Source organism: Sarcophilus harrisii, chromosome 2 (assembly GCF_902635505.1).
Source record: "Sarcophilus harrisii chromosome 2, mSarHar1.11, whole genome shotgun sequence".
Classification (NCBI taxonomy): domain Eukaryota; kingdom Metazoa; phylum Chordata; class Mammalia; order Dasyuromorphia; family Dasyuridae; genus Sarcophilus; species Sarcophilus harrisii.
Window position 1 is genome coordinate 161390080 of NC_045427.1, and position 20449 is coordinate 161410528.

The 20449-nt window shown below is 39.6% G+C and overlaps 1 protein-coding gene and 2 long non-coding RNA genes across 3 annotated transcripts in view; 1 reads left to right on the top strand and 2 right to left on the bottom strand.

Moving 5' to 3' along the window:
• The window catches only part of JAG1 (jagged canonical Notch ligand 1), a 39686-nt gene extending 21572 nt beyond the window's left edge, over positions 1-18114 (top strand). Inside the window, exons 6-26 of the mRNA XM_031951090.1 lie at positions 2618-2748; positions 3027-3146; positions 3785-3898; positions 5309-5422; positions 6122-6235; positions 6662-6708; positions 7079-7252; positions 7745-7895; positions 9722-9886; positions 10479-10592; positions 11125-11238; positions 11356-11469; positions 11642-11758; positions 12252-12279; positions 12452-12537; positions 13125-13238; positions 13675-13784; positions 13871-14107; positions 14626-14757; positions 14922-15072; positions 16106-18114. Coding sequence (XP_031806950.1) covers positions 2618-2748; positions 3027-3146; positions 3785-3898; positions 5309-5422; positions 6122-6235; positions 6662-6708; positions 7079-7252; positions 7745-7895; positions 9722-9886; positions 10479-10592; positions 11125-11238; positions 11356-11469; positions 11642-11758; positions 12252-12279; positions 12452-12537; positions 13125-13238; positions 13675-13784; positions 13871-14107; positions 14626-14757; positions 14922-15072; positions 16106-16563 — 2905 coding nt within the window. The 3' untranslated portion in view covers positions 16564-18114. The remainder of the gene's footprint in view (positions 1-2617; positions 2749-3026; positions 3147-3784; positions 3899-5308; positions 5423-6121; positions 6236-6661; positions 6709-7078; positions 7253-7744; positions 7896-9721; positions 9887-10478; positions 10593-11124; positions 11239-11355; positions 11470-11641; positions 11759-12251; positions 12280-12451; positions 12538-13124; positions 13239-13674; positions 13785-13870; positions 14108-14625; positions 14758-14921; positions 15073-16105) is intronic.
• On the bottom strand, positions 9560-11385 carry LOC116421464. The gene is made up of 2 exons (XR_004231824.1): positions 11295-11385; positions 9560-11194 (listed from the first exon to the last, which is right to left on the bottom strand). It is a non-coding gene; the product is annotated as an uncharacterized LOC116421464 (long non-coding RNA).
• On the bottom strand, positions 11874-14957 carry LOC116421463. Its single transcript, XR_004231823.1, has 4 exons — positions 14890-14957; positions 13110-13223; positions 12350-12632; positions 11874-12106 (listed from the first exon to the last, which is right to left on the bottom strand). It is a non-coding gene; the product is annotated as an uncharacterized LOC116421463 (long non-coding RNA).
• Positions 18115-20449: the final 2335 nt, after the last annotated feature.

Sequence of the window (20449 nt, forward strand, 5' to 3'; positions counted from 1 at the left end):
GGAAGTGACAGTGTCATGTCAGTATTACATTTGAAGTGGTTGAGAGCTAATAGAAATATTTTGCCCCCTCTCCCTTTATTTAATTAGAGAGATTTTTCATTTTGTTTATCCTATGCTTGAGTAAGATTTTGTTTTTCTGGAAGACTAAATGAGTAGTTGCCCTAGTCATTCTAATATTTAACTGTACTGGTGTTGGATGATTCTAATGTTTAACCTTATTGCTGTCAACTGTTTAGCTGAAATACACCTACATTAACTTTTTCTAATTAATAGCCTTCTAGAGTAAATCAGACTTGAAGTATCATTAGCACATCTGAACTGGGCCAGATGCTTAGATGTCTATCAGCTGAGTCTAACAAAGATTTGTGCTACTGTCATCAGAATAAACATGCCTTATAGGGGGTGCTGTCTCCCAGCCAGAACAACAGGCTTTGTTTCCAGGTTTTAGGCCTTTCTCTTTCTAAGGCTCACCTCCCACTCACTGCCCAGACATGCACTGGTGCCCTTATTTACTTAAGGTGCAACTTTCCCACACTTAATTTGCATAGTTAAAGTCAGGAAGATAGAATTTTTTTTTTTTTTTTAAAGAAGGAAGGAAAATTTCTTACAAAATCTTTCAGCTGTGCCTACTTCAGAAATACTTTTTAATGCTCATCTTCTCTAAGTTGTCATTCGAACTTCTCTTTCACATGTGAGGGTTTATTGGTTATGTGTTTACAGTTGTTCCCAGACTTAAAATAACTTCTTTTCCTTGGTGCAAATGCTTACTTTCTTTATTGCGAGTCTGCCAATAATATCAAACTTAATTATGAATCACCTTCATAAGCAAAGGAACTTCATTTTCTCATGAGAAACTTAATCATATGTATTATTAAACTGGTATAACTTTGTAGATTCCTGTTTTAGGTTCAGTATTTTTATTTGTTTTCTTTTGAAGTCATCCATAACCTCTCCTGGCCACCTTTGTTGTACTTGAGGGTAGAGCCCTCATTAATTAAAAAATGAAGTCAGGTCCTCAGCTACCCTTTTTATTGTATTTGTGAGCCAAAGTGAGGGTGTACAGAGATTTTAATTTTTTAATTTGTAAGAAAATGAAGACTACAAAATGTTGATGTTTCACAATCAATTTGCTGCTCTGATTGGTGATTAAGGGAATCATTATCTTTCTCCCTATCTTTAGTCCCTAGTTCAGTCTCTAATTTGATTTTCATCTTGTTATTTTCCTGACTTTTTAACTTTGTATTTCCATTAATTTTGAATTATTGATTCCCAAGACAGTTTTTTTTTTTTTGGGGGGGGGGGAGATGGTATGGGTTGAAGCTTTTGTTTTGGTTTTAATCAGTAGGAAATGGTTAGTCTATCAAGATTCTCAGAGGGTTAAATTTATCACTAGCTGTGTGATTAACTATTAGCTAGATCCCTATAGTTTTCCCATGACAAGGATTTACTGGTCCAAAAGCCTAAATGACTTCTATACAAGGGTTTATTTTCATAACTTAGTGACAGCTTAAAGGGTAATTGCTGCTGATCACTTTTTCCCTTGTCTCATGAACAAAATATTTTATTAGAGCCTGTTTCTCTTTTGACTTGGGGTCTTTTTTCCTCATCTTCCTTTTTTCCCCATTTTTCTCACTCAAAAAATTATTAGTTTCCTTGATTTTTTTTTTTTTTTTTTTTTTGAAAAGACTGGTTAAGATTTCAAATGCACTGAAACTTAAGAGGGAGAAGAGTTTAAGATCCTTCCCCTCTGCTATCCCAAGTGAGGGTTTGTGTTTTGTTTTTTTGTTTGGGGATCAAAAAAAACCATTTGGCCTAGATAGACTCAAATTGACAATGCACTTATAGAAAACTGAACTCCATTCCTCAACATTAGATAAACCCAGCTGACCTTTTTTGGCAGAGAGAGATGTAAGTATTCCTAGGGACCAGCAGTTAATATAAACATTAACTGCCATGGGTCAGACATCATCCCTTCAATTGATTCTACCAAGAATCAGTTCTTCGTATTTCCCCCTTCCCCAAAAGGCACCACCACATTCTTTACAAAAAGAAGTGGGGGAGTAAGGGGTAAAGGAAACAGAGGCAAAAGTAGGATAACTAAGCAGAACGAGTAAGGTTTCCCGTGCTGGCTGTAGTACTTGCATTTGTGTGTCAGGTCATGACTTACTGTTTACACACCAAGTGTGGAGACAAAATACTGCAAATCTCGCATTCATGAAAATTTTTCACATGACCATTGTTTTTGGTAACTTCCCCCTCCTCCCTTTATAGTCCATTCTGACACAGTTCAGAGATTGATTTATCCTGCACACCCACCCTCTCTGTCTCATTTGTGTGCGCCTGAGAATAGTCTTGTATTATGTTCCTCGGCACCCTACTGGGCTCTCCCAGAACAGTTATTCTTTTGTAAGTAGTCTGGCTTTGGGAGATCTTGGGCAAATTGTTAAAAATGTTTGTTTATAAGGAATCACCAAACAAATCTTGACTATTACCTTTCCCTACTCTCCTTATATCCCTCTCTCTCTCTCTGCTTTGCTTGATACTTAAAATCTTCTTCACTCATCTCTGATTTAATTCTAGGACCTAAAAAGAAAACATACTTTGTTTTATCTTTAAGGTGTCAGTATGGATGGCAAGGCCAATACTGTGATAAGTGCATTCCGCATCCAGGATGTGTCCATGGCACTTGCACTGAACCGTGGCAATGCCTCTGTGAAACCAATTGGGGTGGTCAGCTCTGTGACAAAGGTATGCTAATCTTCTAGAGCCAAGTGTAAATTGTGAATTTTAATGCATGATATGTGTATGGGGTTGATTGCAGAGGGAGTCCCACGTATTATGACAAGGAAGCATTTATTGAAAGTGATTAGACTTGAGTTACAAATACCTTGTGTTTTAATTTAACTAAGCCATTCTTTGAGGGACTCTTTCTCCCCCACCCCGCCAAGGTAAGTAAAGGTAGAAACAAAGATAAGCTACATAAAGTTTTCTAAAGTTTTTTTCCCCCCCTGGTACTTTTTTTATAGATCTTAATTATTGTGGGACTCACCAGCCTTGCCTGAATGGTGGTACTTGTAGTAACACAGGTCCTGACAAATATCAGTGTTCCTGCCCAGAGGGTTATTCTGGAGCAAACTGTGAAATCGGTAAGTTTTCTGAACATCCTTTTTGTTTTGTTTTGTTTTTTTCTAAATTAAATCATCATTGACATTTTTACTCTTAATGACAAGTTTTTTTTTTAAAATATATATATATATATATATATATATATATATATATTTCTTAATGTAAAAATGTACAGCTAAATACCAAAGGCATCTGACAAAAATCTAGGTTCTCTCTGATATCTAAAAACTAAAACAATTGAAACCCTTGTAGAATTTGCAAAGTTTTTTGTTGTTGTTGTTCATAAGTGAGAGGTCATAAAGGTTTTATGAAGATCCTAACTCAGAGATGTCTTGGAATGTTGATTGTGTCAGCTAAGCATGAAAGATGACTTCCTATTCCCTTGATAATACAGTATGGATGTATCATAAGCTGCTCAAAGAAAGCAGACAAGGAAATATTTAGGCAGGTAGCCAATGGGTGGATGAAGGGTGTGTGTGTGTGTGTGTGTGTGTGTGTGTGTGTGTGTGTGTGTTTTGGAAGGGAAGGGAGGAGATGAAGGAAGTTAAATGTGTTGGTGGTAGACTGGAAGGCAGAAAGGGCATTTTCTTTTGTTTTGGTTTTTTGAGGTATTTCTTATGGACTGCTATATTGAACTATTCTTTTTGATTCTGTTTAGCGGAACATGCTTGTCTTTCTGATCCTTGTCACAATGGAGGAAGCTGTCTGGAAACGTTCATGGGTTTTGAATGTCGATGTCTTCCAGGTTGGACTGGGCCAACATGTACCACAAGTAAGTGTATATTTGGGTTCCCACCTTTACAGAATGATTAGCATTCCTTGAAATATGGGAGGAAGTAGGGCAGAACGTTAGTTGCTATCTTATTCACCAGGCTGTTTTTGCACTCATGGCAACAGTTTCTGTTATCCTCATTTGTGTTGATGATGGTGTTTGGCTAATAATTCCTGTTAATATGTTTGGTAACTCCCTGGATTATTCCTTGAAGTGTTAACATTGATTATGTACTCCATTGTAATTATTTCTTGGTGGATCCCTTTATCAAATGATACCATGTCTCACCAAAATCTTCTTGCTTTTTATCTCAATCCTGTGAGGGAGACTTGCCAGACAGAATCCTGCTCTTTTTCATTCTAGTCTTGGAATGATGCAGTAAGGTGACTGAAATAGTAGTCAGTGCAGATTTATTAGTGGTATTCCACTTAATTGGGAGTGGAGGGCATTGGTAAACTGTTATTTTAGTTCATACAGCCCATTCAAGTGTCAGGGTTATCTAAGTGACAAGGAGGTAGGCTTTAGGATTTTGACCAATTGGAAGAATAACTGTAATGTTGGAAAGGTAATTTTTCCTCTCTTCCTTGGTTTTCTCATCTCTGAAATATTCATAATTCTTTTTAGCTTTTCCCAGGCATGTGATAAAAAATTTAAAGGCATGTAGGATGATTTTTTAAAAATAACTTTAAAAAATTAACCTAAAATAGATACTCTAATTGCATTTCTGGGGCCCCCTGTTTTATTTATGATTGTGGGAATGTTAAACTACTTAAACTCAAATTAAAAACTAAATACAGAGCAGTTGCTCCCTTTATCCTTTTGACATATTATTTACTTTTACCATATTAACACTTAGAAGGATTTATAATGTAATTGACAGGGACTTTAGAGATCAGGTAGTATGAGGGATACCATGGTCTAGAAAAATGAACTTATTTGTCCAGGGTCATATAGTTAGCAATGATCAACTGTTAGAGAGCTGGTTCTTCTCCTTGGTTCAATGACCCAAAGCAATCCCAATAGACTTTGGACAGAAAAATGCCATCTTCAAGAAAAAGAACTAAGGAGATGGAATGTAAATCATCATATGCCATGTTCACTTCTTTTTAAATTTTTTTTTCCATCTCTCCTATGGTTTTTCCTTTTTGCTCTGATTTTTCTCCCCCAACATGAATCATAAATTAATGTGTATTAAAAATAAATAAATTTACTAGAAAAAAATTAAAAATGCAAAAAGAGTTATATAGTTAATAAGAGTAAAGCCATGTCCACTGACTCTAAGCCTTCGCCACTATATCATGCTGCTTACTATGTATATGAGCTGTGGTTATGTTGTCTCTCTTTAGCCCTAGAAGTACACTAAATTTCTTTGTTTTTGCTCTTTCCCATCTCTCACTTTTTGGGGGACAGATATTGATGACTGTTCTCCAAATCACTGTGGTCATGGGGGAACATGCCAGGATCTAGTGAATGGATTTAAGTGTATTTGTCCTCCTCAGTGGACTGGCAAAACATGTCAAATAGGTAAGAAAAAGAAAAGTTTGTAATTTTAATACTTTTAAAATGCTTGTTTAGTGATACAGAACTGTCAAGGATAACAAAATTTTAATAAAATAGTGGGAAAACAAAAATGCCCAATTTAAAAAATAACAATTTGTTATCAATTCCATAGGATGGCTTGTGTGAAGCCTGTAAATTGAAAATGGACCAGCTAGTTTTCTTAGGTTCTGTGGGAAAGCGAATTTAAGCGTGTTAGCTCCCCCAGACCAAGGAGTTTACAGCTGGGCTCCAAAATATGGATGATCTCATGAAGAATGAGCTTATCTGCATTCTTCCTGCCCTATTTAAATTCCAACAACTATAATAGTGCTTTCCAAATGGCTGATGGCCTCTTTTACTCTTTAGTTTCTTGGGGGAGTTATTAATTAGTGATGGTTATCAATTATCTTATCTACATCTTATAATTTAAAAAGTGAGGGAGGTGGTAGACTAAATAGAGGTACTATAGAGACTAAAGTTCAATATGAAACAAAACAATAATCCATTTGGTCAGAATTTGATATATTAATGGAATTATATTTTGCATGAAACTAGAAAGCCTGGTTTTGTTTGTTTGTTTGTTTTGTTTTGTTTTTGTTATTTGAGATTTTGATATTTTAAGGGGGGAGGATTGTAAGTAGAAAATCCAATTTCTCATACTGATGGCTTTCCATTCCCTTTCAGATGCAAATGAATGTGAGGCAAAACCTTGTGTAAATGCTAATTCTTGTAGGAACCTGATTGGGAGTTACTATTGTGATTGCATTCCTGGTTGGACGGGTCAGAACTGTGATATAAGTAAGAGACTTCCACTTTTTTAATCTTTTTTTATTTGGTTTTAAGGATGGGGTTACTAAAAAGAATTGAATTATCAGTATGAGCCTGGCTTAGTAATGGGAAAGCCCAAGCATGATGTTTTCAGAAAGGGAGTAGTCAGTCTGGAATGAAAATACACAATTTTATCAAGCTCATTAGTTGGTAACAGGGTCATATTCTGATAAGGTGACTTAAACAATGATGTGAAGTTTCATTAACTCTGCTGGAGGATTTGGTTAAGGGTTCCCACCCATTATAATAGCCTTATCTAAAGGAAAGCATACAGGAAATCTGACAACAACTTTATCTGTTCTTACTATAGAAACCTTATAAACTACACCTAATTTAAATGTAAAATGCCTCTTAATGATCTGCTGATTTATTTTGTGATTTTTTTTTTTTTTTAAGATATTAATGACTGCCTTGGCCAATGTCAAAATGATGCTTCCTGTAGGGTAAGTAAATTTCAATCTTAAATCAAAATTCTGATAATAATTATCCCTATTCTGAATATTGGTGGTTAAGCATTTGTTCTTCAGCTGCAGAGACCAGAACCTGAGAGTGTTTGATCTGCATAAAATTCTAAAGTTCATATGAAGAGTAAATCTTTATAAATGAACCAGGCTTGTGTTACCCTGGCCTATTGGCAGTCATTTTGGAAGAATGCAAATATAAACTCCTCCTTCTGCAAATGTTGATAAGCTTGGTATTTAACAAAAAATTTCAGGGACTTTGCTGAGTTTAGAGCAATAGTGAATTTATGCAGTGGCTTGGCACAATGAAAATGTATTAGATTTGATTTGTTTTTTCCTTTCTGTCTCCCAGGATTTGGTTAATGGTTATCGCTGTATCTGTCCACCTGGCTATGCAGGAGATCACTGTGAGAAAGACATCAATGAATGTGCAAGCAACCCTTGTTTGAATGGGGGTCACTGTCAGAATGAAATCAATAGATTCCAATGTCTGTGTCCCACTGGTTTCTCGGGAAACCTCTGTCAGGTGAGCATTGGTGAAATGCAACCCCAGATAACTTGGGTTCCTACCAGCAAAGGCTTTTCTTCCCTCTTTTCACTCTTGGGACTTTTTACACCAAATACCTCAGTCTCACTGAACCATATAAATCTCTACTTGAGGTTGTCTGTCCTACATGTGCGGGTAGAAAAAATTAGTGGCAGTTGGAAGAGCCTTTTAATTTAAAGGCTGACAGTGTCTCTGTATCTAGGCAGTTGAGTGTTCACTGTGGCCCTCTGGGGCCTTTTCATACCCTTCCCTTGTCTACAAAAAACCCATTGCAAGTATAATTGGACATATTATGCACCATGTACAATTAATAGACAGATAAAAAAGGTCAGATTCCACCATGTCAGCTGCCCAGAGCAGAGCAAGGAGTAATAATGAAATCCTTTATTTTACTTGAGCTCAAAAAAAAAAACAAAAAAAAAAACCCTCCTTTTCTTCTCTTTCTCTCCTCCCTTCCCCCCTCTGCCCCAGTTGGACATCGATTATTGTGAGCCCAACCCATGCCAGAATGGAGCTCAGTGCTATAACCGTGCCAGTGACTATTTCTGCAAGTGCCCCGAAGATTATGAGGGGAAAAACTGCTCACACCTGAAAGACCACTGTCGTACTACACCATGTGAAGGTACCCACCCTAAAACTTAGCTCTTCCCTCAATCCTTTCTTCCCTGGAGTCCCTTAGAGATATCAGGAGGGATAGTGTATGTGTGTGTCTGTGTATCCCCTTGGGGTATACTTTTGTCCTAAGACAGTTTGGGGAAACCAATTTATAAGAGAATAGGTTTTTTATTGCCTGATGTTTTCCTCCTTTTTTGGCAGGAGATTCCGGACTTGTTGCATTTGTAGAAAACACCCTCTTGGAGGGAGCTGTTACTTCTAGTCTTAAAGATTTGTGGGGACAGTGAGAGATCAGGGAATTTGTCCCTACGCCATACCAGTCAGAGGCAGGGCTTTGTGTCTTCAAGCTAGCCCCTTTATTTCTTACACAGTGCAAATAGTTACCCTTCGCAACAGAAAGAATGTGCAATGCACTGTGTTACCTGAGCTGCTTGCATATCTAATTAATATACAGTAGAGACAATGTGCCATGTTGTAAAGAATGCTGGATGGGCGGGGAGGCTAGACATCTAGATTTCAATTAAGTCTCTGGGTCTTGTTGTGGAGCCATGAGAAAATCATTTAATGTCTTGAAGCCTTTACCTTATTTATAAAATGGTAATAATAGTACCTTAAAACCTACACAACAGGGTGGTTGTGAAGATCAAATGCGACTTTTATATACATATACATATACATGTATTTAGGGGAATGTATATGTATATATGTATGTAAATTTCACATATATATGTATGTATGCCCCTACCCCCTACATAGTTACCTACAAAAGCACATTTTGTTCACTTTTAGATCCATAGACATCCTCTGATTCAACTTGCTCATCTAAAACAACTTGCCCGAGGCTACAATACTCAGGGTCAGAAGTTCTTAAAATAAGCTTTAAAAGCCAAAAGAAACTAGTGTTTTTGTCAGCCACAGAAGTTTTTATTTCCATTTCTCCCAAAAAAAAGTTAGTCTTAATAGAATCTTGAGAATTATCTTAATTTATAAGAAAAAGGTGGTAGAGAATCATTCTTTTTATTACAGTAAGGGAAGCATCACATAAGCATACTGGGTGTTTGAGTTAAAATCTCTTAATAGTTTTGAATGATAATAATAAGCGCTAGCATTTATATCTCACCTCAAGATTTGCAGAGTGCTTTACATACATTGTCTTCTTTGATCTTTGATCCTCCAAGATCTCCCATTACATACATCTCCAGTCATCTTGACCTATGTCTTCCACTGGACCCAGATGGCTCTGGAGGGGAAAGTGGGGCAAGTGACCTTGCCCGCCCCTCCCTCACTTAAATCAAACTCACTTGCATGTCATGGTTCTCTTTGGAGAAGGAAGAACATAACAATAACCAACCTGTCAAGTATGATCCTCATTTATTTGATAGATAAAGTTGAGGGGAACTCAGTGCCACCTATCTGATAATATCTGAGGTAGTATTTGAATTCTAGTCCCAAGTCCAGCAGTCTCTCCACTGTAGCACTTTCATGCTTCATCATACTTGGAGGTAAAGTTGCCAATAACTATATAAGTAATTTTGAATCCCAAGTTTGGCAGAGGTATCAGAGCCCAGGAAGGTCTAATTCCACAAATATAAGAATTTTATAATTAGGAGAGACATCAGATACAGCATTAGTCTTAGAGTTAGTCAGACCCAAGTTTTTTCCCCAATTCAGACACATACCAGACTCATCATCTCTGGGTCTGTTGACATCATCCCACTAGCTGAAAGGTGCAAAATCTATGAGGAAGAATAGCTTTGGTTTGGGTGCTTAGTTGTTGTAACTATGTTTTGTTAGTGAGAATGCCCTGATTCTGAGTCTGTGTATCCCATTTAGTGATTGACAGCTGTACTGTTGCGATGGCTTCCAATGACACACCAGAAGGGGTGCGATACATTTCTTCAAACGTTTGTGGGCCCCATGGAAAGTGCAGGAGCCAATCGGGAGGCAAATTCACCTGTGAATGCAACAAAGGCTTCACTGGGACATACTGCCATGAAAGTAAGATCCCCAAAGGATTCTGAGTTGTGTATGTAGGCTATGTGAACAGAACTGCTGAGTTCTCTAAGAAGTTTGATTTTTGAATTTTCTTAGGGAGCTAGACTAGCTCTTTTAACTCCAGGGAGGACAGTAAGTCATTGAGATGGGAGCAGACAGCACTAGGATTTAATGTATTATTACATTGGCTTCTAAACATAGTTTAACATGTTTTTGAATCCTACTTGTTTTCTAATTTATTAACCCTTTGGAATGAGAAAACTTTTATTTTTATCTCAGCTTAAAATTGATTTAGTCCCCACTATAGCATTTTTAGAAAACTACTTACATTCTTTTTTTCTTACAAAGGGATATAATGTAGCTTATCAAGCTCTTTTTAAGATCTATTTCCTTCTATTTCTATAAAAAATTGGTGCTGGAAGGTGTTTTGTATTTTGACTCATTTGGATAAGAATCCCCAAAGTTTGGCGTGCTGGGATAGTTTCTGAGAGAGGTAGCCCCAGGTTTCTGCTACAGTAATGGTAGAACAGGAAGTGAACTTGGCCCAGTGTACTTCTACTTCTCTGAAGTCTTGCTTTCTTTACCTCTTCTGCAGATATTAATGATTGTGAAAGCAACCCTTGTAAAAATGGTGGAACTTGTATTGACGGTGTCAACTCATACAAATGTATCTGTGGTGACGGCTGGGAAGGGACATACTGTGAAACCAGTAAGTAACCTGTCCTCCTTGGGGGGAGGGTACATGAGGGAAGGGGAAGTCAATTTGGACTGAGGCAGCCTCCACCATGTTAATGGAGAACTCTAAAACAATTGAGGTGGCTGTTTTTGTACTGAAACAGCATCTCTGGTCTGTTTACATTCATTTATGCTGACAACAGCAGGAGGAGAGACACTCAGCTGCATGTTGTGGGACTGCAGACTATGTTATTAGTATAATAAATAATCCCACTTCCAAAGAAGCAAATATTTTTCCATCATTTTTTCCCTTAAATTTAAGTTGACACTGCAGAGAAATATTTACAGGTTATTTGGACTGTCTTGTTGAATTAAAAGAGAATGCTATTCAAAGCTATATATATATAGTCATGGCTAACTAGTAGTTAAGACTTAGGGAAGTTAATCCACAGTGCAGACTTTGGGTCAGTCTGTTGAGTTCTAATGTGCATCTAGATAAGGCCGTATTGGTAAATCTTGTATAGAAGCAAACATCTTTCAGTTTGATCTCTTCTCTTTAATTGTAGATATTAATGACTGCAGTAAAAATCCTTGCCATAATGGAGGTACATGCCGAGACTTGGTCAATGACTTTTACTGTGAATGCAAAAATGGTTGGAAAGGAAAGACTTGCCATTCCCGTAAGTTGAAGCTCACCCCCCCCCCCCCCCCAAACAAGTTGAATGTAGTATTTGACCTTGTTAAATCCTATGGAGAAGGCCATGAGGGAGGTCTCATTCTGAACTGCTTCTCTCCAGGTGACAGCCAGTGTGATGAAGCCACCTGTAATAATGGTGGGACCTGCTATGATGAAGTGGATTCTTTCAAGTGCATGTGTCCTGCAGGCTGGGAAGGGGCCACGTGTAACATAGGTAACTTTCTACCAAAGGGCAAGTGGTCTTACAAGGAGAAAGGGGAGTGTGAGTGTGCAAGCAGGTGTGAGAGCAAGAACAGCTGTGTGAGAGGAAGTGTCTGTATTCATTTCTCATTTGGACCTACTTTAAAGCACAGTGCTATTTTTTCTTTTTTTTTTTTTTCTTACAGCTAGAAACAGTAGCTGTTTGCCTAGCCCTTGCCATAATGGTGGTACCTGTGTGGTCAATGGAGACTCCTTTACTTGTGTTTGCAAAGAAGGTTGGGAAGGACCCATTTGTACTCAGAGTGAGTCTTTTCCCTTGAACTCTCCTAAGTGTTGCCTGATGAGAACACTGGCTCATCCTGTGGCCCTCTGAGAGTCTAAATTGAAACCAGAAGGGAAAGCTATTTGAAGTCTGCTTTAGTATCACCTGAATCTCTGTTTTAATGGCTTTGTATGATAGAGTCTTGACCTGGGCATGAGAAAGTTACAAATGAGATAAGTGGAGACAGATGTAGTCCCCCTTTTCCGGCATTCTTTGTATGCCAGCGGCTGTCTGCTTCCATTCACTTCTTCCCGGTCTTTCTTTACAAGATTCTCTTCCTGTGTCCAAGTGTCCCACGGTAAATTCAACAAAATGTTGAAGTGGAGACCTGGATTTAATTTAGGAGAAGATTGAAGCATATTTTGTTAATGTTAACTAAGTACAATGTGTTACTTGGGCATAACAGAAATAAATCTCTGTCCTTTCCCAGTGATAGGAGTATTCTTATCATTGACTTTTGTATTTTTTTCCAGATACTAATGACTGCAGTCCTCATCCTTGGTAAGTATATGAAATGACAGACTTCCCCTCCCCCCTCCAAAAAAAAACTTGTGTATATTTATTACATTACCTTATATACTGTGTATGAGCAGATAATCTTGTCATGACCACCAGATACATTTATTGGTTTGTGGGATCTGAAATTGAGACATCTCTTCTGCTTTCTTCTTAGTTATAACAGTGGAACTTGTGTGGATGGGGACAACTGGTACCGATGTGAATGTGCTCCAGGGTTTGCTGGGCCAGACTGCAGAATAAGTAAGTTCCAATTCCTAGTGACTTTGCGCATCTGTGTATGTCCTTCTCCTTTGTTCTTTCTTTTCTTCTCTTCCCTCAGTGAAGATTTTCCTTTCCTTCAAGAAAACTCAAGGCTACGTTTCTCTTCAAATTAACATTGACATATAAAATCATGTATATGATGATCTGCTTCCAGCTGGGACTAAGATGCCCTTCCAACCTGATCTGCTTCCCAGTTAGCATTAGTTTCGTGTGTTGCTTGGTATTCAGGGGGAAACAAGGCCAGCTAAACTATTTTAGTCAATTAATCTATATGGAAACTGTGGGGCAGTGTGTATACTCCTCTCTAATTAATATTAACTTATAGCCAAAAGGGCATTGACTTTATTAGACCATGAAAATGGAATTTTGGCTCCTAGCATTAAGAACTTTGGAATGGCTTTACATAAATATGAATTGCAATTGTTTTAAGTCTGGATGAGCTGTGTAGCCAGAAAGCCCTAGCAGTCCTTCTCTTCCCCTCCCTTTCCCCAGTGTAAGCCATTGCTTATAAGCAGTGTTATAATGTGTGAGGCTGAATTTATGCTTCCTACCTCAAATTCTCTTAGATATCAATGAATGCCAGTCTTCACCTTGTGCTTTTGGAGCTACATGCGTAGATGAAATCAATGGCTATCGGTGTATCTGCCCACCTGGTCACAGCGGTCCTAAATGCCAAGAAGGTATGCCCATTAAGGAATGATGTCATGTGCACATTTAAATAAATAGAAAATAAAGAAAGAGTATTGAGGGCCAAGGCAGGCCCTCATGACAAAGATGAGAAGGGAGTGCATTCTTCTGTGCAGTGTCATGGAAGTGGGGGAATGAATATTGAGCATGAGGAAAGATAAAAGTTTGTGAGGGAGAATAATATAGAGCTGCAAAGGTTGGTCAGACTCATGTTCTATAAGTACCAAATTAAAGAGATTAGTATTTGATTCCAGAGTGACAGTCACCCGAATTCTATTGCAACCATTTCCCAATTAGTTTGCTTTCAGCTGTGAGAGAGAGAGGGCTGCTTAGGGAGACTGAAGGACGACAATTGGCTTGCTAAAAATACATCGACTGCTTACAATTATAGAACTGTAATTTACTCCTAACACTTTCCCACCTTTTTAGTTACAGGAAGACCTTGTATTACCACAGGGAGAGTGATGCCAGATGGGGCCAAATGGGATGCTGATTGTAATGCTTGTCAGTGTTTAAATGGAAAGGTTGCCTGCTCAAAGGTAGGAGGAGGAACTGCGATTTGCATTTTCCACATCATCATGGGGAGGGCATGTTTTGTGAGCATTCTGTTCTTCTGCTTCCCTAGGTTTGGTGTGGCCCCAGACCTTGCCTAATACACAGTAAGGCTCACAATGAATGCCCTGCTGGGCAAAGCTGTGTCCCCATCCAGGATGACCAGTGCTTTGTGCGACCCTGCACTGGAGTGGGCGAGTGTCGGTCTTCAAATCCTCAGCCAGTGAAAACAAAATGCACCTCTGACTCCTTTTACCAGGACAACTGTGCTAACATCACATTCACTTTTAACAAAGAGATGATGTCACCAGTAAGTACTTAAATTTTTTTTTTCTTTCAGCCCATGAAAATCATTCCTTTTGTTTTTTCCAGATTGGGCTTCTTGTCTTGCCCAGGCTGGAAGTGTAATGATCCACTGTTGATTGGCCCAGAAACTTTGTCCTGTCCTATTTCCTAACTGGACGGGTTCTTGCTCCACTTTAGGCAAGCTGATAGTGTGTTTTCCTCCCCATCCACAATTCCCAGGGATTCTTCATTCTGGCATCAGACTTACTGCTGATATCTAATCAGCTTGAGCCTTACTGTAACTCAGAACCCCTGAGCTCAAGCCTTCCAAAAATCTGCTGGGGCCTCCCTTATGGCAGAGATTACAGGCATGTATTCACTATTAAACTTAACTTATACAAATTTAAGTGGTGGTCTGACATATAACTTCCATTCTTGTGGCCAAACAAGACTGGAAAATGCAAACTTGGTTTAAGGATAGTTTAGCTATCTTTCTGATCCGTGAGTCCTAAGATTTTTCCTTTTTGTTTTGAATTATTTTAGGGTCTTACCACTGAACATATTTGCAGTGAACTGAGAAATCTGAATATTTTGAAAAATGTTTCAGCTGAATATTCTATCTACATAGCCTGTGAGCCCTCACCATCTGCAAACAACGAGATCCATGTTGCCATTGTAAGTATTGGGCAGGACCGATTATCCCTAATAATTTAGATTTAATTATTTGGAATACTGGTCTAATTTGAAAAATAATTCCAAACAATTATATTAGATGCTTGAATTAAAAAGAAATTGTGCATATAATACCTGGGTCTGACCTTTTTTGTCTTTTTTTCCAGTCTGCTGAAGATACTCGAGAGGATGGGAACCCTATCAAAGAAATAACAGACAAAATCATAGATCTTGTTAGTAAGCGAGATGGAAATAGTACTCTTATTGCTGCGGTTGCAGAAGTTAGGGTCCAAAGACGACCCATGAAAAGTAAAACAGGTGGGTGTGAATAAAATGTGTTTTATGATGGTGATGGTCCTGAGAGCAGTCCATTTTTACCTCGGAATCAGACAAGGAGACTTGTGAGAGTCCTTAGAAATCAGCTAGCCCCTATCGACTTTTCTGTTGTTACTCATGAGGACCCTAGGGCTCAAGGATGTTAAAATGTCGAGTCCAAAATTACCTAGCTGCTTCATGGTCAGGCTGGCTTTAGAGCCACGGTCTCCCAACTTCATGTTTCCCTGCCCTACTGCTGTGAGCTCTTGTGAATATATGTACTTAGATTTGACTCTTATAGGCCATCACTCTCCTTTAGGTAGACTGAGACTCCCAAGATTTTGACCGAGCTTTTGTGTTATAGATTGGAAATTATAGTACGCCTCTGTGCACCCTTGGTCCCCCGGCCCCTCTTGTCCGAGAAGGGCAATGTGGCCGTCGCTCTGGGGAGGTTCCCTCGCTACTAAACCCTCTCTGTACAAGCATCTCTGCAGGCTGAATATTAAATTGTGTCTGTGTCGTTCTTTTTTTAAAAAAAACTTAATGCCGCAACACAGACTCCTCCAGACGCTACGCTTTAATCTGGTTCAGGCTTTGCCCCGGAGCGCGGTGGCCGTGTGCCCCGTACCTGGGACAGACCCCACCCTCCGTGGGAGGAGGGGATTCCTGTGGGAGGTAGAAGGGATCCGCGGGGGCCTGGGCCTGGGTCTGGCTGAGAATCTCTTCTGCCCTCCCAGGGACTTCAATGGCCACACTAAAAGGGGGGAGCCGGGGGGGGAGCCGCGCTGCCGGAGGGATCTTCACACCCCGCGAGGCCCGGCCGAGAGCGCGGCGTGAGGGGGCCTGCGGGGCTGCTGCCCGCGCGGGGGCTGCTGCCCGCCCGGCGCTCTCCCGGGAACGTGGCAACAGAAACTGCAGTGTGCGGCGAGGCTCTGGGCCCGCGGGTCAGCTCTGCAGCTGCGGGAAGGCAAGGGGCCCTGGCCTGTGGCTAACTCCCACGGCCCGGAGGCTAGCGCGTCTCGTGCCTCTCTTTCAGATTTCCTGGTCCCCTTGCTGAGCTCGGTCTTGACCGTGGCGTGGATCTGTTGCCTGGTAACGGCCTTCTACTGGTGCTTCCGGAAACGCCGAAAGCCGAGCAGCCACACGCACGCGGCCTCCGAGGACAGCACCACCAACAACGTGCGCGAGCAGCTGAACCAGATCAAAAACCCCATCGAGAAGCACGGGGCGCACACGGTCCCCATCAAGGACTACGAAAACAAGAACTCCAAAATTGCCAAAATCAGGACGCACAACTCGGAGGTGGAGGAGGACGACATGGACAAGCACCAGCCGAAGGCCCGCTTCGCCAAGCAGCCGGCCTACACGCTGGTGGACAGGGACGAGAAGCCGGCCAACAGCGCCCCCGCCAAGCACCCGAACTGGGCAAGCAAGCAGGACAACCGGGACTTGGAGAGCGCCCAGAGCCTGAACCGGATGGAGTACATCGTATAGCGGACGGCGGCGGGGCTGCCGCGCCTGTAGGCCTTTGAACTGGCGTGTGATGTTGGGTCTGAGGCTGTTGTGTACTTAGAATCCCTGTGTTAATTTAAGTTTTGACAAGCTGGCTTACACTGGCAATGATAGTTGCTGTGGTTGGCTGGGATACCGCACGTGGCTGCATTTCACGTCTATGCAAAACTAGTCCGAATGCCCGAATGTAACTTCCACTGCAGCTGGCCCATGGCGGAGCGCTTCCTCAGATATCGCGTGGCCTCGTGAACTGTCCTTCAGCTTCCGTTTGTGCCAGGTGTCCCGACTTGATTGCGGTCTTAGACGAATACATTTTATTTATATTTATTGATTTTTTTTTTTTTTGAGTTTTTTTGTATATTGGTTTTATGGTGACGTACAACTAGTTCTGTATTTGAAAGTGCCTTTGCAGCTCAGAACCACAGCAACTATCACAAATGTTTATTATTTATTTTTTTTATTGTATTTTTGTTGGGGGAGGGGGGAAATCAATGTCAGCAGTTGCTGGTAAAATGAAGAATTTAAAGAGGAAAATGTGTCAAAAGTAGAAGTTTGTATAGTTATGTAAATAATTCTTTTTTATTAATCACTGTGTATATTTGATCTATTAACTTAATAATCAAGAGCCTTAATATCATTCCTTTTTATTTATATGTATGTGTTTAGAGTTTGAAGGTTTTTGATAGCTTTGTAAGTATAATGGCTTTATTTTTTTCGAGCTTATTTACTTGTTACATGTTGCCTATAAGCCAAAATTAAGGTGTTCTAAAAATAGTTTATTTTAAACAATAGGATGGGCTCTCATGCTCTGATGCTGGGTTTGGTTTTTTGTTTTTGTGTTTGTTGTTTTTTTTTTTGTACAATGTCAAATGTTTGAAACACCTATAGTATCACTTTAAGACTCTTGTAAGTACTGACTGAGGCAGTTTAGAGAATTAGACTAGAACAGGTTTGTGTTTCATTGTGTTTTGTTTGCTGCTTTAGACTTGAAAAGAAAAGAGGCAGATAATCTGCTCCAAAGCAGTTCAAGGGAACAAACTGGGAGCTATGATGTCCCATAGCTGAAATGTGAGTGGATGCATATAACAAAAGAAAAAAAAAAATCAAATTTAGCATGAAGTTGGAAGCACAGCAATCTTATTTTGTAAATTCTGATTTTTTTTCACCATGAATATGTAATACTGAACCACTTGTAGATTTGATTTTTTTTTTGTAATCTACTGCATTTAGGGAGTATTCGAATAAGCTAGTTGAATACTTGAACAGTAGAATGTCCAGTAAGATCACTGTTTAGATTTGCCATAGATTACACTGCCCGCCTTAACAAGTGAGGAGATCAAAGTGCTATTACAACATATAAGATCGAAAAGGCTTATAAACAGAGTAATCTCATTGGTTAACCACTGAGATCATGAAGATACCTTGTATTGTGCTATGAGTGTTATATGAACATGAAAATGCATCTTTGATGTGTTGTTCCTGGCAATAAATTTTGAAAAAGTAATATTTATTAAATTTTTTGTATGAAAACCTGGAACGGTGTGGAGTTTGAACTTCCTGATGCTCAAGATCCAATCTGTGGGCCTTGGCCATCCTCTGTAGAACCTCCTCTGGTCACTTGTTTGAAGTAGCCTGGCATCCGGGGCAGAAAGGAAGTAAGTGCTCCATTGCAAGAAAATTATTTCCTCTCCTCATATCTTGAAAAGACTGTCGACTACACATTTTAAGTTCATTTGTTTGGGAAGCATGCAACTTGAGGACAACGTTTTAGGCTGGACTTTAAAAAAACATTTCTGATCCTCTCTCCTCTTCCTTCTCAAGACAGGTGGGTCCATAGATTTTAGAGTTGAAAAGAAACTTTGAGGTCAACTAGATTAATCACTTCATTTTACAAATGAGGAAACTTGGCCCAGAAATTTAAAGTTTGAATGGTGGAGCTGGGATTCAAACTGAGGTCCTTCATCCCCAAATCTTAACATTGATGCCCCAATAAAACCAAAATGAATTAATCTGGCAACAAAATACTGAGTTATTTGCGTAGACCATCCTAGTGTATTAGTTTGGCTTTTTAAGACATGTTCACGCCAGCAAAAAAAAAAGTTTTAAAGCAATCTGGATTGGTAAAGTTGGTGGGGTAGGGGGAAATTTTTATTCATTTCTAGTTAACTTGGATTAATATTAATGCTATTTCATTATAGACCACACCTTAGCAAATGTTTCCAGTTTGATGGACTTAAGCCTCTAGGGATATTTCCTCACCACAAAGGAAATAGTTGTTACAAGCTTCTGCAATACCCAGCCAATCTACTTGCCTAGTCCCAAGAAGTGAATAGGCCCTTCTTGTGGCATCTTTGCAAAGCCGGCATTCGCTGGGCTTGGGGTTGTGGTAAATTGGCTTCTGGCCCATGATGTGGCCCAGAGGTCACAGTGGTTTCCACTTGCTAGGAGAAAGCTGCCCAGAATGGATTAACCGGCTCCTTCTCTGGGCCAGAAGCCAAATGACATGCCAGAAGGAAATTGCCCCTATTCTCAGAATGAGGGGAGAGCTGCTGGCCGCCTCCCCCAATCTGTGGTCAGAGACAGGAGCAAAAGGAGGTGAACTGAGATGTCAGGTCTGTAGATGATTTCTGAAACTCCTCCCAATGGTAGTTCTCAACAAAGGTAAGTCACTTTTTCCTTGTGCCCAAAGATTCGTTGGCTATGAATATAGGAAAACTTGAAATGGATGAGTTTCTGGGCTTCCCTCTTTGCTGTTGGCCTTTTGCTTGTGTTGAGCTTGATTTTTCAGGACTCTTATTCTAGGGCAATTAAACATTTCTCTTGAATTTTTATGCTACCTTTCTCCATTAAGATCAACACTTTGCACATGAGGACAAACCTTCAGAATCAACAAAAGCATTTATTTAGCACCAGGCAATGGAAACAAATAAATACAAAGAATGGAACAAGTCTGGTCTTATTAGGAAAATCTTTTTTTCTCTTTCAGCAAAATAACTGCATTTGATGTGAAAAGAGCAGAGTAAGCTAGGTAAATGTTCTAGGCTTGCCCAGAGCCATACCTAGCATTTTCTTGGGATCAGTGTGGAGCTTAAAGTTAGAAGGATGGTGTTAAAAATGACAAGATGTGTTTCAGCTTGTAAGAGAGGGAAACATGAGCAGCAAGAATTAGACATATTCACATGCGATCTCTTTGCCTTAATGAAGCAATACAGATTTGTCATTTTGCTTTCCATTCAGACAGCTGGGTTTCTGGAAGGTGGGGTCTGGTAGGAGTGTTTTCCCGCTGTCAAAGCACACCTAATGAGGGAGAAAGTCTAGTTGTACAGTGACAAATGTTTCTTGGGTTGTTGCCAGTGCTTCGACCAAAAAAAAAAAAAAAAAAATCTATTTTGCTTAATGAGCTACAATGATTCCTTATTGCCACATTTGAAAAAACAAAATTGTTCCTTGAAGGAAATGGCTTTTATGAAATTTACATGTCTTTTCCAAATTTCTTTGGGGCTTTCTGTAAGGAGTAAAAAAGGCTAATCTCGAAACTCATATGCAGCACCATGATTTCAGTCTTCTTCCTCCTTTTCTCCTAAGAAGTTGACAGAGAAGGGATTAGGAAATATGCCCCTGGCTGTTCTGGGGTTAGAAGAGAGGGTGGTTGAGAAGCGATGTGGTACCTTTTTTGTTCCCCATTAAAAAAAACCTGAACACAACTTCGTTATAAGGGAACACCCTAGCAGAAAAGTGTTTCTGAAGTTCATGAACTTGTTTTTAGAAATATACACATTTTGATCATTTTAAATATAATTGATTTCCTTGTTATTTTGTATATTTTATTTTATGCACTTAAAAGCCCTATTGTGAGAAGGAATCTATG